General features: G+C 37.5%; 1 protein-coding gene, 2 long non-coding RNA genes, 1 other non-coding gene and 1 pseudogene across 6 annotated transcripts; 2 read left to right on the top strand and 3 right to left on the bottom strand.

Annotated features, from left to right (window-relative positions):
* The first annotated feature begins 80 nt into the window (after positions 1–80).
* On the top strand, positions 81–22,822 carry LOC108174127 (disease resistance protein RUN1-like). 3 transcript variants are annotated; one of them, XM_070805297.1, is made up of 9 exons: positions 81–747; positions 1,329–2,430; positions 2,701–2,985; positions 3,096–3,659; positions 3,780–4,430; positions 4,558–4,643; positions 7,687–7,941; positions 8,025–8,108; positions 8,440–9,041. In XM_070805297.1, the coding sequence occupies exons 1-9, from the start codon at positions 224–226 to the stop codon at positions 8,846–8,848; spliced, it is 3,960 nt and encodes a 1,319-aa protein (XP_070661398.1). In that variant the 5' UTR covers positions 81–223; the 3' UTR covers positions 8,849–9,041. The 3 variants fall into 3 exon arrangements, with proteins under 3 accessions (XP_070661398.1, XP_028963538.2, XP_070661399.1); XM_029107705.2 differs by having other exon boundaries at positions 7,630–7,941; XM_070805298.1 differs by lacking the exons at positions 7,687–7,941; positions 8,025–8,108; positions 8,440–9,041 and adding an exon at positions 22,647–22,822.
* Positions 4,593–5,579, bottom strand: LOC139188152 (uncharacterized). Its single transcript, XR_011571368.1, has 2 exons — positions 5,483–5,579; positions 4,593–4,775 (listed from the first exon to the last, which is right to left on the bottom strand). It is a non-coding gene; the product is annotated as an uncharacterized lncRNA (long non-coding RNA).
* Positions 13,355–16,377, bottom strand: LOC139188151 (uncharacterized). Its single transcript, XR_011571366.1, has 2 exons — positions 16,285–16,377; positions 13,355–13,586 (listed from the first exon to the last, which is right to left on the bottom strand). It is a non-coding gene; the product is annotated as an uncharacterized lncRNA (long non-coding RNA).
* On the top strand, positions 17,071–19,389 carry LOC103411327 (serine/threonine-protein kinase STY13-like; annotated as a pseudogene).
* TRNAD-GUC (transfer RNA aspartic acid (anticodon GUC)) lies at positions 19,689–19,760 on the bottom strand. The gene has a single exon. It is a non-coding gene; the product is annotated as a tRNA-Asp (tRNA).
* Positions 22,823–22,975: the final 153 nt, after the last annotated feature.

The raw sequence follows: 22,975 nt of genomic DNA, 5'->3' as shown, positions 1-22,975 counted from the left end.
AGGAAATTGCATCGTAAAGCAGTTATACGATTTATTTTTTTAAAATTTGATGGTAACATTTATACAAATTAAATTGTGGGAGGAATACCACTCACGCGTTATCGACACGGCAGTGACATCATTGCCCTATGCAAAAAATTTAATAGGGTCGCCTACACTCGGGAAGCTTGGGAAAGATTGACTTTGGTTATTTGAAAGTCAAGCTGCACTTCTACAGGCTGCAATGGATGCCAGCAGCTCCGACCATGGAGCCGCCGCTGCCGCCTCTTCGTCTTCCTCGCGGAGCTCAAACCGCTGGAAGTACGAGGTGTTCCTGAGCTTTAGAGGTGAAGACACCCGCAATACCTTCACAGACCACCTCTTCATTGCATTACGCAATGCCGGAATTAACACATTTATAGACACACAGCTCAGAAGGGGGGAAAACATACAGAGGGAACTTGACCAAGAAATCGAAGGGTCGAGAATCGCCGTCATCGTCTTCTCAAAGAGGTACGCCGAGTCCCGATGGTGCCTGAGGGAGCTGTCGAAGATCATGAGGTGCCTAAAAAATCAAGAGGGGAAAATAGTGTGTCCAATATTCTACGACGTTGACCCTTCTCAAGTCAGGAAACAGAAAGATAGTTTTGGGGAAGCATTTCAGAAGCATGAAAAGGATGAAGATCCAAATGTGGTCAAGCAGTGGAGAGAGGATCTTAAGGCTTCTGCAGATTTGGCCGGCTGGAACCTCAAAACCACGGCCGACGGGTATACTTTTTTGTTTACTTCAAATTTCATATCGCCATATTTCACTAATCAACCAAAATTAAGATATTATAATTAAGGCATTGAATCTGATTTTATAAGTTATAAGAAAAATTGGATCGTTGGTCCGTGAACTATGATAGAACTGTAATTTTGGTCACTGCATAAAAATTTATTAGAATTGGCATATGAATTTTATAAAAGGTAGAGCATTTGCATCATTTATTTATCGACCCCACTTAGTGGGAAAAGGCTTTGTTGTTGTTATTGTTGTAGAGCATTTGCATAAGAATTTCCGTCAAAATTAAGGAAGTGATTGTTTTTTATAGGTGTGTGAAGGACAAATGCTCCACACTTTATCAAATTAAAATACCAATTGTAATGGATTCTTAATTATATAACTGAAAGCTACAATTGTGTAGTAGTCCAATTGGTTATTCACGTTATAATCGAAGATTAAATACGTGGTTGAATTGAGCTCAGTAAATCACAATTTATTCCAATCTGTTTCAATATGTAAATATAAAGGCATGATGATTAAGGCATTTAGTATGGCTCTCGTAATTTGGAATTTCTACTTGTAGGCGTGAAGGAGTGTTTATCGAGAAAATTACTGGGGACATCAAGGGAATATTGAAACCCGTAGACTTAAAAGCCAAGCACTCAGTTGGAATAGCTTTTCGCGTGCAAGAATTCAGCACTGAATACTTAGACGTTGGAGGTTCACCTGATGTTCAAATAATTGGAATTTGGGGTACAGGCGGTATAGGTAAAACAACACTTGCCAAAGCCATTTGTAGCAAATATGGTCATAGTTTCAGTAGTCAATGTTACCTTGAAGAGGTGAGGAGTAACAAGAAAAATATGGTTAGTCTGCAAGAACAACTTCTTGGAGATATTTTGAAACGGCCTGACATTAAGGTAAGCAATGTTGCTGAAGGAACCAAGGAGATAGAGAAAAGACTTGGAAGCATGAAGGTACTTGTCGTGGTTGATGACATAGATGATGCGGACCAATTAGATAAATTGGCAATAGCACATGACTCGTTTGGTCCAGGGAGTAGGATTATTATAACGACAAGAGATGAACAAGTGCTGAATATACAAAAGGTGGATAAAAGGTATAAAGCACAAGGAATGACTGATGATGAAGCTCTTAAGCTTCTTAGTTGGCATGCCTTTGGAAATGATTGTCCCGATGAAGAATATATTGAACTCGCAAGAGATGTTGTTGATTATTGTGGAGGATTGCCCCTAGCTCTTGAAGTTGTTGGCCGTTTGTTGGCTACGAAAAAGAGTAAAAGCATATGGAAAAGTACATTGAATAAATTAAGAAATATTCCAGATGGAAAAATTCATCAAACACTTAAATTAAGCTACGATGGGTTACGTGACGATCATGTGAAGGGTGTGTTCCTTGACATATCTAATTTCTTTATTGGAGTGTCTATAAGTGTGGTCACGACAATATTGGATGGTTGTAGTCATTTTTCTGTAGAAGCAGAAATTACCACACTTTGTGATCGATGTCTCTTATATATTGATAAAGGGGGAGCATTGAGGATGCATGATTTGATTCGAGATATGGGAAGAGAAATTGTGCGGGCAGAATCTCCTGTGGAACTGGGAAAACGTAGTCGATTGTGGCATATGGAAGATGCAAAAAGTGTGCTATGGAACGAATCTGTAAGTACTTTTGCAATAAAAGAGATGTTAAGTACATATGAAAAAAGAGAAGTATATAAGCATATCCTGTATATATATAGTGTATGACATACATAGTATATTCGAAGAAAAAGAAGAAAAGAAAAGGCTTTCATCCACTGGGTAATTTGAAAGAGAAAATAAATAATTATGTTGTATGCCCTACCTTTTTAGTAGTTCATTCATCCGATTCACAACTCTGCTTCGTGTGAATATTATCCTTTTCTTGTTTTTTTTTTATATCTCTAACAGGGAACAGAAGCAGTTGAAGGACTAGAATTATTTTTGCCAGAACATTCTGATGACGAGCAAAGCTTCAGTACGGAAGCATTTAACAAGATGTGGCGACTGAGAATTCTCTGGCTGGGAAATGTAAAGCTGACTGGAAGCTACAAACATCTTTCCAAGGAGTTAAGATTATTGTATTGGATTGGATTTCCTCTTGAAGCCATACCAGCAGATTTTGATCAACGAAACCTAGTTTATATGGAACTGTGGTCCAGCAAGATCGTACGAGTTTGGGAGGATTCAGACTTGGTACAATATAACTATCAATGTCCTTGTAAATATCAACATCAGTCATCGTCATGCATTCTCTCTTTTATTTATTTGGATTTTTATTATTGTTTTCTCTTTTTGAGTAACAGTTACCTAAGAAGTTGAAGTTTCTCGTTCTTGTACACTGCCGTAACCTGACTGAATTACCAAACTTTTCAAAACTCCCACATCTCCGGTACTTGACCATCAGAGACTGTAAGGGTTTGTGTGGGGGTTACCATTTTTTAGCACAACTGAAGATGATTGAGGAATTACATCTCAGCGACTGCAATATAACAGATGGTGCCCTTCTCGAAATAATTGGGAGTCTATCTTCTTTAAAAATTTTAGATCTAGGTGGGAATGGTTTTAATAGGCTACCCATTCTCAGTGGTCTTTCTCAGCTTTGGAGTTTATGTCTAAATCATTGCACAAACCTTCAGGCAATCCCAGATTTGCCCAACAGTTTATGTGTATTGGAAGCGAATTACTGCACTGCACTGGAAATAGTGTCCGACTTTTCAGAGATGTCGAAAATGAAACACTTGCAACTGAAAGACTGCCGCAAACTCAAAGATATTCCAAACTTGGAGAACTCATTGGACTACATGGATTCAATTTATATGGAAGGGTGTACCAGTCTCACTGATACTTTTAAGGAGAACCTCCAAACGGTATGGTACTCTCTCTCTCTCTCTCTCTCTCTCTCTCTCTCTCTCTCTCTCTCTCTCTCTCTCTCTCTCTCTCTGCTTTTTGTATTGTTGCTTTTACTAACTTTGCACCCCATGTTGTAGAAAAATGCATTTGGTGGAATTTTTCTCTCTAGAAATGATATTCCGAAGCGGTTAGCCTATGTCGCGAGAGAGGATGAAACTGTCAAATTTAAAGTGCCGCCATGTATTGATTATATAGGAGGGTTGGCTTTGGGCATCGTTTATTCTTCGGACAACTCCGACTCTAGTGGGTTTCTAACCATTGATGTTGTTAATCGTACCCAGCAAACTAATTTTCGTATCTGGCCAATTGAGGCCACCGTAACTGCTTCCCATGAATATTATCTTTGGTTGGGAAATCTTTCAAACAAGAAGCTCAATTTGAAAGGCGGCGACATGGTTCTTGTACAAGCACAATTTTATGGACTAGATAATACAATTATTAAGGTGAACAAAACTGGAGTGGATATTGTAAAATGGGATTTGTCCGATGATCGTACTAATTGGGACAACTATGAGACTATGTCATATGAGTCTGATGAAGACACTACTGTGTCATATGAGTCTGATGAAGACACTGATGACGATACACTGTCATACTATCGCCACGTTTTCCTCTGCTACAAGACCCTCGAGGCCTGGCCATGGCGCATCAAAGGCTATGAGTCCGATCCACTCCCTAAAATCTTCGCATCTGCTCTCAAAGCTCGCAAGAACGACATCACCTTTAAGGTCCATTTTCCAGCTCAATTCGTCGGGGTTTCTGATTGCTTTTTCTTACCGTTTCTTATTTCCTGGAGCTACTGAGTTCTGGTGTTGAGCCGACTCCATTACTCACTTTTTTCTTGGTTTTTGATAGACGTTGTTGACAGTAATTGAAGGACGCGAAGGAACTGAGTTTTCCGACGGCGATGTGTTGATTTTCCCACAAATGATCAAATACAGGTAAACTCGCGTTGATTTCTTGAGGTTTTTGTTCTATAGTTGCTTTAATTTTAATCCGAATTTATAGGATTTACATACCATCAAATGACAGCAACTAACTCTTGATATCAACTGCTGGATGAAAAACCTTGCCTGATGCAAAACAACAATTAAATTGAAAAAGTATGTAAGTTTTAGTTATATTATGACTGACTATTTATGTAAAAATGCTTCAGACCTAACTTTCCCTATCTGAAACTAGACGAAAATCGAGATGGATTCCATTTCAGGGGACATTCAGAGATCCCATATTTGAGACTCTACACTAAAATCATTTCCAATGAAATTTTCTCTGCATTTGAAACTACTTTATCTCATCCTCACTAAATCTGCTAGCACTGCATATTCTCTCGAAGAGTTCTCACCCAGCCGTGTACTCCATCACAATGGCTAGATGAGGTGGTGTGAGCAGAACCAGCAAGAAAGACACCGCACTACTCTCAAGTCTTAAACACAAACCTATTTATCGATTATCACAAATAAGCCACTCTAAAGACTATTTCAACTTCACAGTAAAACAAAGTGCAGGAAGTATAGATCATATTTTTAGCAGAGTTATTTTGACAACAATTCTGCAAGTGGTGGATTGCCCCGGTGGGTAGGGCATTTCCTTTTAGTCCTACTGCATTCCGCGCTCAAAGTTCTAACCATCCCCCGTACCAGTTTAAGCACACCAGAGGCCAAATTTAGTGTGTTCTGTCTTCATCCACCCACCCTCAGCAGATACTTATACAAAATTCAAACACAACTTGCCAAATTCATTCTTAAAATACAAAATGAAAAAGTTTACGATCACTGACCTCTTGGAATCAAACAATATTCAGATGCAGTGATCTGTGGTTCATGATTTCCCCTTGAACATGTTCATCTATCTGCATCACCAAAAAATATATATATTTAAAAAAAAATACAAAGTTTAAAGGATAAGAAATAAAGAAAATTCAGAAAAAGGGAAGATATAAGAGTTGAAGAAGACAGAACCAAAACATCCAAGACTCGCCCACCAAAATAATCAAGACATCCAAGATAACATCCAAGACTCACCCACCACCCATCTAGCTAGCAAACACACACCTAAAGGCTAAAAAGGATACGGTCTTCGTCAAATTAGGTGTTAGGCAAGTCTTGGATGTTTTAGCTATGGTCAACCTAAACCAAAATCAAGTGACAAATAAACAAAGGCATGCATAAATCATTTTCTTTCCGTTAACTTTAATTAATAAAATTGGGTTTGGATCTATCTTAGTCTGCTTTCTGATGTTAGCATGTAAGAGTAGAATGTAGTACTACAAAGAGAAAGCCATCATTGCAAGCCTATATCATGGCAAGCAAGGCAGATTCACTCTCACCTCCATATATTACCAAATCTTAGTCTATATGATTTTGCCAGAGCTACCTAATGTTGAATATATATCTGTTGAATGTTCTATAACATCAACATTATAAAGGTTTCTAATTGAATCATACATTTAAAATCCAAGCATGAAAGCTTTACAGAGACAAATAAACAAATGTAAATAACTAATTAGGCAATACACAGCAGAAGGGGGGGGAGAGAGAGAGAGAGAGAGAGGCAAAGCAGCATTCCAAGTGGGAGTAGGCAGTTAAGCATAGTCATTACGTATGGAATGCCTAAGAACTGATATGTGCTTCTCTTCCTTATGATCCTCATAAATGTAATTCTACACATTTCTAAACCAAAATCACAAGGTAGAATTCAAAGAAATTTAAAGAAACCTAGTAAACATTCAAGCTTTTTGATTATCCAAAAGATATACAGAACCCCATGTAACAAAAACAAATTTATGACACAAAAGACATGATCTTTAGCCACAAAAAGGAAAAGAGAGAGAGAGAGAGAGAGAGAGAGAGAGAGAGATTTTGCTTTTTGAACTACGCAGAATGTGCAGAGAATCAAAATATCATAAGCCATTTAACAAAATGATATTTTAGGCAAAAAGGCATCACCTTAGACCCCTAATGAAAGAATTTGAGAGAGAGAGAGGGCATACATGGTTGCCAAGAAGAGGAAGAGAGCAATTCCATTTCCTGTAAAAACGAAGAAACAGAGCATTAACAAACACACATGCATAAATCTCAAAGGAAATTGGTAAGAAATAAGCCCAATTGAGAAAATAATCAGAAAATCAGAGAGGAAAGTTCTGAAACTCAATAAAGACTCACTCTTTCTCTCTGTACCCGTTCCCATCTTTCTCTCTCTCTGCAACCAACGTCAGTGGACAGAACCCACCCTCACCCCCACCCCCCCCTCTCTAGCTCCTACCCTTCCCATCAACCCTCTGTCCACCCCCAACCCTTCCCATCAACACTTTTGTCTCTCACTGTGCAAACCCTAAACTCGATGTCACCCTCTGCCTCTCTGCCTCTCTGCGCGATCTCCTTGACGAGCACCACACGCGATCTCCTTAACTAGCACCACACCGAATTGCAGAACAAAAACGCCCCAAATGGTGGCCGTTAGATTAAAAATGAAGGGGGCAAAAGAGTCATTTGATCTTTCAGTGAAACCCAGCCCAAAACTCGTGACAGCTGCACCCTGGGCCCAACTGCGGTAGCCCAACCCAGCTGTTAAGCACGGCCCACACTAACACACACAATGGCAAACCGTAATTAATTCATAATCGAGGGCCCATTCAATAACCAACATGAGCAGTGCAATTTATTTTCCTAGTTTAGACTAAAGTAATTTCTGTTTCGACTTCTCTTTTGATTACGAGATTGTGCTGAATGTACTAAACTAAATAGATAATTAAATACGTGTTAGCTTCTGAAATTAGATCGAAATTGAATTTAATGACTCAGTTTACGACTAATTCATTGCCTTACACTAATTCCTTGCCTTACAAGAAAGTAAAGAGTGTTAGGTTATTGTTTCTTGTAAATCCCTTTTTATGATCCTGGGGTTGTTTTTGTTTGTTGATCAAAGGGGCTTGAAAGAGTCGGATGTGGACAGCTTTGTTGATGATGTCCTTGTGAATGATAGACCATGGGCTTCGAGAGTGCAAGAGCCGTTGACTGGCCCCCATGTATTTGCCCTTATATTTGTATACACACATATGAGTCAAGAGGAATGGAATCGTGATAGCGCACGTGTTCGCATTGATAAGTTGAAAGAAGAGTTTGAGCTGCGAGGATTGACGAATCAGGTATTTGTTACTGCTTGCTTTCACCTTGAAGGCCACAACTATGCTGGAATATTCACGACCTACGACCCAGATGGAAGCATGACATACCATTGGTAATATCCGGATCATAACAATTTAAAATTTATCGTATTGGGATCGATGAAGGAGTTTGAATATTATGTATTATTAATTGCAGGTATCCATTCGTCAGTCCTGGTTATGTGCCGGAATTGCTTGATGAGCATATTGGGAAGGGAGAGATTATAGAACGACGTTGGAGGTTTGTACATTTTTGGTTTTGCCTACTGTCTTTGGATGAAAATTTCACTGGACGAAAGCTAGTGTTGTCATATTTTTCAATTGTTGATTATGTCTTGTCTTGTATGATAGATTAATTGATATAGAGTTGCATTAACATGGAGGAACTTTTGTGGAGAAAGCACAAAAGAACTAGATATAACTGCATTACCCTGTATATGTTTCTGATTTGTATTGTTGTTGTGATTTGTTTATTAGCTTGATCATACCTATTCTTACTCAATTGCTATTGACGAAACTTAGAGTTGAATCTTTAAATAGTTGAACACGAAATTCAATTTCATTCCTTACAGGGGCCAAATGGGAGCATCTTCTGATGAAGCTGAAGAAATTAATGACCGGGAGCTTCCAAATGGAGAAGAAAATAAGAAAATCGAGGATAAGCCACAAGAAAATGGCAATCAGATTCACCAAGAAAAGGGCAATCAAATTGAGAATAATGAGAACTTTTCAGGCTATTGCCAGAGTGCTAATAGTGATGGATTTACATACTGCAAAGAAGTAAGTTTGGAGGAGGACGGTGGAAGTGAGGATAAAAAGCCGAAAGAAACCACAGAGTCGTGTGCTAGGAAGGATGGCTTACAGAAGCTATCAAGTTTGATAGGGAACTGGGAGCAAAGCGACGTTCTCGCAGCTGCTGCCGTGGTTGGAGCAGTGGCAACAGTGGCTGTGGCCTACAGCTTTTACAGAAGGTCAGGTTGAAACGTACTTAAATCCATGTCGGGTTTTGCCACGAGTGTCAACGCCATATTTATTTTTTCATTTTTTCTTTGTAGAAAGATGTTATAACGTCAATTAAATAATCCTTCGAACCATGCTCTTAAATGAATGAAATGTAATAAACTGTTGAATGATTTTATCTTGATTGGGATCTCTTATGAGACTTCTTGCTAAATGTTGATGTGGTGTGTTCTAAGCTCATGTGATTGTTTTCGATTTGCCTGCTGGATTTATAATTCAACCGTCAATTTTGTCAAAATTTATGGTAATTTTTGTGAAAGAAATCTCAATTTTGTTGTTTATGAATTTCGAAACAGAAAAAACGGCATTGATGTCCTCGTTGTTTGTTCAATAAACTAGATAAATGACTCTGTGCTAACATCTTAATCTGCTTGAACTATTTTTCAGATATACAACATTGTTGTCATGAATTTTACTTTCGTTCTAGAATAGTTTTTTTTTTTTTTTTCTTATTGTGGTTCTCAAACTCTATCATGTGGTAATTCAATTATATCCGTTAACTCAATTTATTTTTTTGTTGCAAGTGGCCTTTTACTATAGTGGTGGAAAGAAGTTAAACTCTTGTACGAAAGTGTGAGTTCAAACTCTGTCGGTGGCTAATCTAACAAAATCTATTTTTTGACCCAAAAAAACTTATTTTTCTGTTAAATATAGAGGGCATGGCAAGAATTTTGTACACCCACCTCCATTTTCCCATTTTTCAGGTTGTGGGATGAATTTTAAATTTATCATCTCTACTTAACAAAAAAATAGATGAAGTCGACGAAAAGGATATATAAAAAAAGTCATGCGATAGCGAGTTTGAAGATCACATAAAACAAATAAAATGTTTAAGAACGAAAATGAAGATAAATGACAAATTCAAGGAACATCGATGTAATTAACCCTATTTATTTTCTATATGTACAAAATACTAAAGGCATTTCTATGACACTTATGTACACAAAATTCTACTTTACTCTATATGATGATTTGTTCACTTTACCACCTAAACTTTTATTAGGTGTCTCACTTTACCTTATTCTTTTAACTTTGTTAGCATGAAAGGGATGAAGATCCAGATGAGGTCGAGCAGTGGAGAAGGATCTTAAGGCTTCTGCAGATTTGTGTGGCCGGAATCTTAAAACCACGGCGGACAGGTATTTTAATTCTTCCTCTAAATTTAATTCCAATGTCTTGTATTAGCTTCTAAGACTCACTAATCCACCAAAAATAAGGAGATGAGCATTGGTAATGCGTGAAGGACGAATCCTTCGTATGTCAAACCCATATACTAATTCTAATGGATTTCTATTTGTATGACTAAAAGCTATAATATGGTTTAGTGAGGGCAAACAAACACCTTCTTATAGTTCAGGAGCAATCTAACTGAGTTTAACTAATATGGTTACAATGCATTTTGGAAACACGGCTGAACCACGGCTGAATTGAACTAAACTAATCATCCCGATCAAATCTAATTTATTCAAAACATTTTCACTACCAAAATATCTAATCATGATGAATGAGGCATTTAGTTGAAATAAATCTTGCAGTTGCATGATGAATCTTACTTTTGTATAATTTTGAATTTTAACTGCGAGACATGAATGATTGTTTATCGAGAAAATTGTTGAAGACATTAGGAGACTACTGAAAACCACAAACTTAAAAGAAGCCAAGCACTCAGTTGGAATAGCTTTTCGCGTGCAAGAATTAAGTACTAAATACTTAGATGTTAGAGGTTCACCTGATGTTCAAATAATTGGAATTTAAAGTATGGACGGTATAGGTAAAACAACGATTGCAAGAGCCATATGGAGTATGTTGTTTGATATAGTTAAGGAAAGTGATGATCCAACTCTTCAACAACCCACATCTTCGTAAGGATCATTTAGTTTAGTGTTTAAATTATTGACTCGTTATTTTTTATATTTGTTGTTGTTGTTAGTTCGCCTAATCACCAAATGAATTGTGCAATTCCTTCTTTTGTTTCGTTGGTAATATTTGACTTACAGTTGATTTGCAGCGGGATTCTTGGTATTTCTAAGTATATGGTATGGTTAATTCTTGCATACTGGGATCAAAATATTAGCATGTCTTTTTGTCTTTTAATGAATCCAAAGACGTGTTTAAAATAAGGGAACTTTAACGAAAAGCTCCCGGTACTGTTCACTTTAACGAAAAATCATATTTTTACACTAAAAAGTCAATCCTAGTACTATTAACTTTACCCTTTATTTTGTTCTTATCGTTAAAACTCAAATTTTTCAAGCAATTTTCATTAATTTTCCTTTAAAATAAAGAGCAGTAGATTTGAACTAGGAGACAGACAACTTTTCAGCGTGCCAGAATACAACGTGGTACATCAAGTATCATCATACAAGTGGTTGAATTTTATTTTTTTCAAGTATCCAATCACTTGTGTGATGACACTTGATGTATCGAGTTGTGTTTTCAGCATATTGAAAAATCTCTTATAAGAATCGCGATAAAATATGTCATAATAATTTGACATCGAACTCGTGCAATACCTCTCACATATCTATTTGCCTTAACCTTTGTACTTCAGTCCATTTTCCTCCAACCTGATATCTAAGTCACACATCCTTATTGTCTATGTCATATTTGTCACATTCAAGTTTAAAAAACGCCAAAGTAATGTGTTTTACTTTCTAATAAGACAATGGTAATTCAATTATTGTGATGGGTTTTTGGCCTTAGTGGCTATCAAAAGGGCACTTTCTGGAAGCCCCAATTGTATCATTGTGTTGTATTCGTCTTCTTATCGCCCGTTTACCTTTCTTTTTCTCCGACAACATTTTCTTATCCTTCATAGAATCTATGAAATAAATAAAAGTCACATATCTTCCATTTTTTTGCGGAATTGTTCTTGATTAATTTCGTAGAGCAGTGTGTACGTGTTCTATGTTTATGCTCATCTTGAAAATATTCTCTTTATCAAATCTTAGAATCGATGATATAAATAGACGTTTTATATCGTATATATAGCTAATTTGATTAAAACAATGTGCTTATTATTGCATTGAGTTTTGGCTCAATAATTTAGTTTAAATTAATTAAAAGATTGCTCAAATATATGTGTATTTTCCAACAAGGATTAGTTGAGTTGTAAGGTCTATGTTTGAGTTCCATTGCAAACCATTTTTGATGCGCGATATGTAAAAACAAAAAAAAAAGACTAATACTTCTTGTGTAAGTTCTCAAGGAGACTTATGATATGTCCTAACCTTGATGGATTAGATTTCCTTTCCCCTAAACTTTTACAAATCAAATATATAAATTAGTTATTTAATAGTTACTTAGTATTATGATTTAATAGTATTCCTTTTTAACTTGTAAGTGAGGAAATTTTGTTTAGTGTGTTGTGAACATTGAACATAACTCGATACATTAAGTGTCATAATAAATTATTATTACAACGTGTTTCTGACCAATTGTATTATTACAACGTGTTTCTAGTAAATTGAAAAATATCTCATAAATAAGAAATCTTAAGTTCGATTCTCGTCAAAATGAATTCGAACCAAATTATTATGACTGTCTCATTGTACTTATTCCCTCCACCACTTAATGTACATAATATCATATAATTAAAAAAAAAACTATTTATTTAGTAATTATTTTATTTTATTATAATCTAAACTACCTATCAACGAAATTCTCTTAATCAATTAAAAGAGAGTGAGATGACCAAATTAACTTAAATAAATTAAAAGCTACGTAGAATATAGTAAATTACACACAAAATACTTTTATTTTTTTTTTCTGAAAGTTTTATAACCAAATAACCATATCAGTTACCTTGTAAACTTTTAGTAAAAAAATATTTATTCAGAACTAGTAGTCAAATATATGAACAGTCTCATTCAGCGACGCAAAATCATTTGAATATCATAAAAAAAAAATAGAAATCATTTTACATTTTCTCTTCTTATAAATTTTTACGGTTGCTAGTATAAATAAGGGAAAATGAATTAGAAAGGAAGAAAAACAAAGGAAACACACTATTCTCTGACAGAGACAAGTTTATCTCTGGATCCAGAAGAAAAGACAGTAAGGGTGCGTTTGTTGCGCCGGATTGTCTCGGACTGGACTAGCTGCAGGGACTAAGCTGGACTGGCTTAGACTAGACTAAGTTGGACTAACTTAGTGAAGCGTTTGGTGTAGTGTCGGACTAAGAAGCAGGATAATAAAAACAGTATTGTTCACCAGATTTGTGTTTGCTTAGAGTAGGACTACAAATTTTTGCCATTGTGTAATAGAGTAATGCTACAAATCTCATGATATGGGTTAATTGGAGCATATTTTTGCCATGTATATTATGAATCTTAAAAAAAGAGGACAATTGTTTTGTTTCTATTACCTGCTAATAGAATTGGGGCATACTATAGTTGGGACATACTATTTATAAATAGTTGAGTTTAATTTGCAAATGTAACTTGATTTAAACTCTATCACCCAAAATAAGAAAAAGAATAGTGCCCAATACATGCAACTTCAACAAATACAAGTACATAAGAAGATACTTGTGACAAGTCAATCTTTGCATTGACTCTTAAAACATCATTCACTAAACTTTCATCCAGGATATTTTACAAAATGCCAGTGAACTATAGTATAGCATTCCAAAGTAGATCTCCATAATTTACAAAATCCAGTAGCCTTAGCCTTAGCCTTCCGTTTATGCTCCTCTTCTCTGCAACCAACAATCACATAATATTTCAGCATCAACATCACACAGTACAAAACATTCACAATGTAATATCATGGTTATAAACCAAGTAGATAACCGTAAACCTCTGTTTAACCAAATGTGCAGAATACACACACACACGGACATCAAACAAATGTGCAGAATAGACACACACACACACACGGACATCAAACCAATATGCCACCAAATTAAACAAGGCCTTAATGTGCTAAAGAAAGGGTTAACTTTTCTAAAAGTCCCTTGTTTGTACTCTGCTTGTACGTTAAACATGCAGGCAAAGAGGACAACATAATGAAGCAGATGGAGAGAGAGGCTAAGCAGCTGACATTTCAGCGCAGACCATCTTTGGACTGTGAAAGTTATCAGCCAAGTGCCCCTTGACAGTTCCGTGATGGATAATTAGACATCCAAATTGGAAATAGACTATCAAATGTCACCCTTCTTTTGATTATCTATCAGTAAATGACAAGCATCTGCAATTCAAAAATTATTCACAAATACCAATTGTTCATAAGTTATTGCTAGAAGATCACGCACACCAATTTCAAGTGAAGAGCATAGCAAATCCATCAGTGCCACTGTTTATGCCTTTGTCTAGTATCCATGCATAAAGCATTAAAATTTCAATTCGATTCGATGGTAAGTGGGAGAAATCACATTGACCTAAGTGTAAGTGGAAGGGTGGAAGCAACCAAGGTTAAGCAGTCACATTCAGTCTGGATGAAGTCTGCATGCATATCACTAACAACGTATCTAACATGGACTCTCCCTCCACATCCCCTGTAAGCTGCAAGGAGGTCATTCCAGCAATTCCGAGGTATGTCTAGTATGCAATTGGCCACATCATTTACTTTTAGTTAGAATATGACACTAGAGAATGATACCAAAGCATGACGGTATACTAATACATCCACGTGAAGCATTATACAATACGAAAAATCGTTAAACTCCGCATGACTTTGTTCATACGAAGTCAATCAGGGAAGTCGTAACTTGTAACCACCACTTAGGATGCAATTCTAAAGACAAATCAGAAATCTATTACCAACAGTTACATAGGTCTGTCCAAATGAAGAAACAGTTTGGGGATAAAGCTTTAGATAGGGATAGAAGAACAATAAGAAGAATACGGAAAAATAGATTCGGAAGTTTACAAGGTCAGACATCCAAAAGAAAAAAGGAATCACTTTTCTACATGATATACAGACATCGAACTCTTCGACAAAAAAATAGAGACATCGAACTCAAACAAGCTTCTAAATATGAAACAAACACCGGAAACTACGCACGTGAATTGCTTGCCAAACAACAAAAGGATGCTAAAACACATTATACAGATCTGATCGTAAACCTCTGACTAACTGTAAAACCTCAATTCTAACATCAAGTAATTTCATATCCTTCAAAGGGAAATCCAGCACCTTTTATTTTCACATGACTTTTGTGAATTCCTTAAATCTTATATCATTTATTGTAATCTTCAAATGAAATTACGCCATCAGTGGCCTGGTAAGAATCTGGTTACAACTAAGCATGCATGCATAGATTGTATTGAGATTTATCTAATGTGGCTGGTCAAGCAAGGCCCCAGAATCTCCCCGTTGCTGAACAATATGTTGGCATTAATTTGGAAGAAATCATGTAACCCTATGATTTGTTTTGGTCTTGATATTTGGATTTATGCAGTTAACTTAGTGACATACAAAAAACAAACCTCCTTTTAAGAATAAGGTTAAGGCTGTGTTTTAGACCTTGGTTATATACGAAAAAGCATCCGGACATCTTGAACTCAACTCTTGCAAGTTCCCAAGGTGGATAGATTCATCTAAGATACTCACATCAATCATGGATGATTCATCTAAGATACTCACTTCAATCATCTAGGCATGGCATATTAGTTCCGAAATTATATTCATTAGTTAAACAGCACAAGTTGTATGAACGCAGTCAGTCTGGACATGATTACTGATAGATATTCGATGCTGTCTAACCATAAAGGAAGAGAGAAAGAACAAAGAGTTGTAGAAAGCTGTAAAATGATACTAAACCTGCAAGTTGAATCAGAAAAAGATTCAAACAAATCTAAAAGCCAAAATTATTCACAGGATCACTCTCAAATTAATAAAGAACATGGGAAATGCTAAGGATGTCCAGCAGTTTACATCTTCTCATCTTCTCTTAAAATACTACAGATGGGTTCCTCCACTAACACTATAAAAACAAATTTAAAATTACAATTAAACTTAATATTTTCTCTTTTCCTCTCCCTCTTCGTGTTCCCTCTATCCGATGAAAACCAGAAGCGCAAAGCTTCCTAAAATTCTAGCCATTTTACTCATCACTTCCCAAAAACCACATATACGTTTTAATCCGACAACTATGAATACATATTCAAACTGGGTAAAAGTAGGACAGAAACATACCCAAAAAGTAACAGTGGCGTTCGAAGTTTACAGCAGCAATTTCGTGATGATTATCATCATTTTGGTACTCAAAATGGCATAAAATGTGAAAACCCCAAATTCTAATCTCAATTTGACCCTAAAAATCAAAAACCTAATTTGTTCAAGTGCAGAGGTCTATAATTCAAAATTTCTCAAACTCAAAACACCTAAATCAAATAAAGCCCAGTAATATCACGATCTGCAAAAAAAAATATAATGTCGGATACGAAGTTTACCAGATGAGGGCGAGCAGGATGGAGTTGAGGGCGAGCAAGACGCAGAGATGATGATGAAGAGGACGACGATGAGGAGGACGACGATGAGGGAGCAGGGCAAGGAGGGAGCACGTTGAGGATCGAGGTTGAGCGAGGTTCTCTCTCGCAGGAGCGCAGGAGGTCTTACAAGTCCGAGGGTGATCGGGGTGCTTCGCTTAGAACTCCTAGTGAGGGGTTTAATCCTAGCGAGTCAGACCTAATCCCATTAAACCTAATCCTGGTGCAGACCAAACAAGGGACTGTAGTCTAGTCCAGTCCAGTCCTCCCTAATCCTGTCAAACAAACGGGCCCTAATATTCCACACGCGGAGAAGGCCAATAAATTAATCTCAACTGAACTCACTTCCCACTCACCCACCGCCACCGTCGCCGCCACCAAGTTCCCAAATCTCCATCTAGATCCTCTCAGTTTCATCCTCCTCTGCCTTGCTCAACTCTATCTGCTTGCTCTTCTTCCGATTTCCTCTCTCTCCCCAATTCCCAATAATAAATCTAATCCACTCCCACTGATAGAGCTTTCATCAGTGGCCATTTTTATATTGTAGGGTTGTTGGTGGGTGCCTCTGGGTTTTTATTCTTTGCCCCCCAAACAAAAGGCACATCCTAGATTTGTAGGATCCTCAACCGTGATCCTGGGGATGGGTCTGTTTTCCGAAACCTACAGTACCAAGCATGTCCTTTTATTATAGAAATAGAAAGTCTTCATCTTTCTCCCTCTTCAATCATACAAAGTCTCCTTACTTTATTACTTTTTTTTCCATTTTTATCCAGACCAAAGCTTCCATCTTTACTTCAAATGTAGTCCTACAAATAAAGGGTACCCTTTGTTTGGTTAATTAGTCAGTGTATGTTGTTCTTGTTTTAGAAGTTTAGAGAGGGAAAATTATGGGATCTGGTAATGGGGTTTACTCAGTTGCGGATTTCGATTTGGACGCCAAGTGGCTGATCGATCCAAAGCATCTTTTTGTTGGTCCGAGGATTGGGGAAGGCGCGCTTGCCAAAGTGTACGAAGGAAAGTAAGTCAACCTCAGTACAACCTCTGTGTTTGTTTTGTCTTAGATTCTGAATTTCTGGTCTCTCAAGTTTAGCAATTTATTATTATCTCTTGTATATTGTTAAACATAAATGCAAAATTGAGTTGGGTTTTAGCAGAACTAATCAAAGATCAAAACTTGCTTTGGTGTTGGGCATTTATGGTGTTTACGATGCCGAATATGTGTTTTTCTTGTCGAGTTACAACGATGATGTTCTGTTCTGTTGTGTTGTCAATCTGTTTGTTTGTTGTGTTTTGTTTGTTCTAGATATAAGAATCAAAATGTTGCTGTAAAAATTGTTCATCGAGGAGATTGCCAAGAGAGAAGCGCGGTTTGCGAGGGAAGTGGCAATGATGTCGAAAGTGCAGCACAAAAACTTAGTGAAGGTTGTTGTCTAGTTTTCGATAAGTATTTTTGATTACTAAATAGGCGTATTTGCGATATCTGATGGGGGATTTTTAACTTTGTATTACCAGTTCATTGGTGCCTGCAAAGAACCTGTCATGGTCATAGTGACTGAGCTTCTTCTAGGCGGAACTTTGCGCAAATACTTGTTCAGTATGCGGCCAAGGTGCTTGGACACGTGCATGGCAGTTGGGTTTGCGCTTGATATTGCTCGTGCTATGGAGTGCTTACACTCCCACGGTATCATTCACTGTGACCTGAAACCTGGTATGTGGTTTAGTTCATTGTTTAACATAAGGGTTGACCTTTGAACGAAGTCACTTAGCTCGACGTTAGGAGAGTCAAGAAGGGAACGCCTACATAGAAGAACCGAGAAGGATTAAAGTGAAGTCTATGTGTAAGCATGTCTCAAATATGGAAATCCGAAGGATTGCTATTTAGTGTTAGTCGCTGATAGTTTAGTATTCAGCATGATTGAAGACTTCCGTAGCAGAGATAACTTCAGCATCACAAAACGAATTGCAACTATTGTTAGGGCGAAGCTTATTTCCGAAAACAGGGTTTGTTCCACAATCTTACACTTTTATCCTGTCCTTTTCCCAGAGAATCTGATCTTGACTGCCGACCAAAAAACAGTCAAACTTGCAGACTTTGGCTTAGCAAGAGAAGAGTCATTGACAGAGATGATGACCGCCGAAACTGGGACATACCGGTGGATGGCTCCTGAGGTACGGTACTTAACTCGGTCATTCAAAGGTTGAGAATTTGTTTCTCATATGTCTTGTGAGTGTGTTTGATATCAGCAAATTAATTTTTGTTTGGTATCAGCAAATTAATCTTCCACCTTTGTATTTGGTGGCAGCTTTACAGCACAGTTACATTACGACATGGAGAAAAGAAGCATTACAATCATAAGGTGGACGCTTACAGCTTTGCAATTGTATTGTGGGAACTCATCCATAACAAGCTGCCTTTCGAAGGCATGTCGAATTTACAAGCTGCGTATGCAGCTGCTTTTAAGGTAACAAAATACCACAATAATCTTATTCATAACTTGGTACTTTTTAAGCTTCGTAATATGAGGTTATACGAATTGTTTCAGAATGTGAGGCCGAGTGCTGATAGCCTCCCCAAGGATTTGGCGTTGATTGTAACTTCATGTTGGAAAGAGGATCCCAATGACCGGCCCAACTTCACCCAAATTATACAGATGCTGCTGCGTTACCTCTCTACTATTTCGGCACCAGCACCCGCTATCCCTCAACGGATATTCAAATCTGAGAACGCTGTACTCCCACCAGAGTCGCCTGGTACTAGTTCTTTGATGGTTACTCACAACGACTCGGGTGAAACCCCTAAATCCAACACGCACATGGAAGACAAACCTAAAGGTTTTTTCTCCTGCTTTAGCCAGTGTTATTGATCCTGCAAGCTGTAATCTTTACCTTCCAAATGTTTACTAATTACTCTCTTAGGAAAGCTCAATAAGGCACCCCCCGAAATATTAGTAGACAACTACTTGTAGGGAAAAAAAGTAATTTTTCATTTAGCGGCCTACGGTCTGATGTTACTGTTGAAATTCGGATAGTCGTTAGGTTTAGTTTGGTTTGATTGAGATCAAATGGAAAGGAATTTTTAAGAGTTGTGGAGTTGGGTTGCTGTGATGTATTGACGTTGTAAAATTAAGGGGTTCATCCAAAAGCCTTCGCTCCTGTTCAATAAAATCTCTTCTGAGCATTTCGTAATCTCGATCTCAACCATCGATGTCGAGTTCAAACTCTCTTACAAATAATGGACGTGGTCTTCCTTCCGGACTGTGAAGATGACCGCAGATACCCTTTAAATCCAGTACACAAAGTTTACAAACCAAAAGTTATGTAAAAATAAAAAATTAAAAAATAAAAGGAAGGAGAAAAGCTCAAAAAATCGCCGTTGCCGGGGATCGAACCCGGGTCACCCGCGTGACAGGCGGGAATACTTACCACTATACTACAACGACAGTTGATGTCTCTCATTAAATATATATATATATATATATGTTATTATATTTACCAAGCCTACTTTCTGCCCAAGACAAACAGTCGAGTCACATCAATATCGAGGGGCAAAATCGAGAATCCACAAAAGTCTCCAAAACGTTTCTGTATGTAGCTTGGGGAGCACGGTAGTCAGTCAGCAAGTCCGACAGAAAAAATACCATAATTACACTTTACTCGGTGTTCGAACCCCCACCAAAAGCACGACAGGACACCTTCGTTCTCTCCGAACCTCAGCCTCGGACTTAGGTTTCGTCAACCCCAGACCCCACTGAGACAGCCTATGGCGGTGGGTCCGCCTTCTTATCGACCAAAGACTCTGTACCCGAACCTGAGGCTTGTAGGTAACGGCTCGTTGGGTCCGAAGCTGGATTTTCCCGCTCACACACACGCACTCTGTCTCTAGCTACTTTAGAGCAACTCCAGCCTTGCTGGTTGCTCGGGCGTCAGGCGAGGAGAAAGGGCCCTCGGGCCGGTGGGAGCAAATCCAGCGAGGAAGGGCCCGAGTGAGGGTGGGAGGTCGAGTGAAAGGGGGGTGGGGAGTCGACGGGCCTGTGGCCCGAGGGTTTTGTATTTTTGTATTTTTTTTGTGTGAGAGAGAGAGAGATATATATAGCTTTTGTAATTTTTTATTATTTAAACAAACATAAAAAACTATTATTTTTATTGCTTATTGCCAGGGGAGAGGGTTCCAAGGGTGGAGATGTAAATGGCAATTACTGTTCATTAATGGTAATTACTATTCATTTAAGGCAGTTACTGTTCAATAGGGTGGATTGAATAGTGGATTGCCAGGGGGAGGGCTCTATGGGTGGAGTTGCTCTTAACTTAATCCAGTGCAGAAAGGGACCCCTCTCCCTCCCTCCCTCTCTCTCTCTCTCTCTCTCTCTCTATCTATAAATCGGAATGCGCTTGGTTGAAACATCGTCTCCGACCTCGAAGAAATGGCAAGGTGAGAGCCCTTTCACTCGTCAGTGATGAAAATTTGAAAGAGTAAATTGTAGCAATGATCCCTGAACTTTACTCAAATTGGAGTAATAGTCCCTCAACTAAAAATCCATTACCATTGGTCCCTCAACTTATCAAAATATGTAGCTATAGTCCTTTTCATTAATTTCTTCAAAATTTTGTCAAAATATGTTATGTTGGAATAACCATTTATTTAATTAGGGTCCCTCAACTCATCAAAGTGTGTAATTATGGTCATTTTCGTCAACTACTTAAAAAAATTTGTCAAACCGAGTTATGTTTGAAGGACCATAGCTACAATTGGGATAAAGTTAAGGGACCATTTCTCCAGTTGAATTAAAATTAAGGGACCAAAGGTAATGGATTTTTAGTTGAGGGACCATAGCTGCACGTTTTAATGAGTTGAAGGACCAATGGTAATGGATTTTTAGTTGAAGGACCATTGCTCCAATTTGAGTAAAGTTCAGGGACCATAGCTACAATTTACTCAATTTGAAAATATGGGCGGACAATATAATTATTTAATATAGCAATTATTAAAAAATAATAAACGAAATTCTGGAAACTTTCTTTTGATTGGGAGCTGAGAAACCTCTATACAGATTTTCCCAGCTTCGTCAACCCATATAATTTATTCTTGTTTAGTTTTTGGTCTCTGGGTTTTATTCGGATGAAAATACTGTTTCGAAAGTTGTTTGCTTTTTGAAGTGTTCAGATGCTAGATTTGTATTTAAATTTTAATTTTGGGGGGAACCCATTAAACAGGAATATTCAATCTAGCTCTGTAATGTGTAATGATATTTGATTCATTACGGATGCTTGATTGATATTTTAATTTTACTTTCTGTAGTTAAATATGACTATACGGATGCTTGATTGATATTTGATTCAGCGTTTTTGTTAATTCTCTTGTGAATTTGTGTGTTTTTCCTGAGAAACCCATTTCAGTTTTCGCCCTCTTCAATTGTACTGGGAATGTGAAATGGATGATAATTTGGGTTCGGTTGTTTTTTCTGTTGGTCATAGCTTCTTTAGATTCTAGATAAAATTGCTTCTGTGATGAAATTTTGTGGCTTATGGTGTAATGTTTCTGTAGGGCTTGGCTGATTAACAGCAGAGGACTTGCAAACAAAGTGAAGAATGCTTCTCAATCGTCTGCGTGTCCAATCAAAGACTGTGGGGCAAATCGTGAATGCCCGAATTGCCATTTTGTTATAGACAACAGTGATGTAAGCTGGGTTTTTAGTTCTATTCATATGCAAATGATTATATGTTGTCCAAAACTTTCAGCTTATAGGTTAAGCTTTTTATTCATTTAAGTACTTCTGCAACTCCACTTGTGTAGGTTTTATCGGAATGGCCTGGCTTACCACTTGGTGTGAAGTTCGATCCATCTGATGGTGAACTCTTAGAACACTTAGCAGCTAAGTGTGGCGTTGGAAACTCACAGCCACACATGTTTATTGATGAGTTTATGATTTTCCCATTTCAATTTAAGAAGTCTCGAATTGAGCTAATTTAGTCTGTTTTGGACTAGTTGTCGAGTTGATTGACACCTTGAAATTTTCCTTGTTTACTCTGAAATTTTCCTTGTTGGTCGTTTTGGACTAGTGTTGTATGATAGATTATTGATAAGGAGTTACATTAACATTGAGGAACCAAATCAAACAACTCGTATGAACCAAATCAAACAACTCTTTTTTTATAGATAAACCAAACCAGAGGTGGTTTTGGGGAAGGGAGGGACAGGGTCAAGTGGGCACTGTTGTCAAATTGTTTATTAAGCTTGATCATACCTGTCCTTACTTGATTGGTATTGATGAAACATAGAGTTGAATCTTTAAATGGCTGAACACGAAATTCAATTTCATTCCTTACAGGGGCCAAATGGGAGCATCTTCGGATGAAGCTGAAAAAAATTAATGACCAGAAGCTTCCAAATGGAGGAGAAAGTAAGAAAATTGAGGAGAAGCGCCAAGAAAACGGCAATCAGATTCAGAATAATGAGATGAGGTCTCTTCCCATTGATTCTTACGTTCTTACGTCCACCGGCCTGCGCACCACCCTTAAAGTTAAAATACAACAAGGTCGTTAACTGGCCAAAGTTGGGCGGCAGATTTCTCAGAAAACTACAAAAGGAAATTGCATCGTAAAGAAGTTAGACATTTTTTTATTTATTTTTTTAAATTTGATGGTAACATTTATACAA

The sequence above is a fragment of the Malus domestica genome, chromosome 09, assembly GCF_042453785.1.
Source record: "Malus domestica chromosome 09, GDT2T_hap1".
NCBI lineage: Eukaryota > Viridiplantae > Streptophyta > Magnoliopsida > Rosales > Rosaceae > Malus > Malus domestica.
Note: the sequence above shows the minus strand (reverse complement) of the source record. Positions and strands in the feature narration are given on the sequence as shown.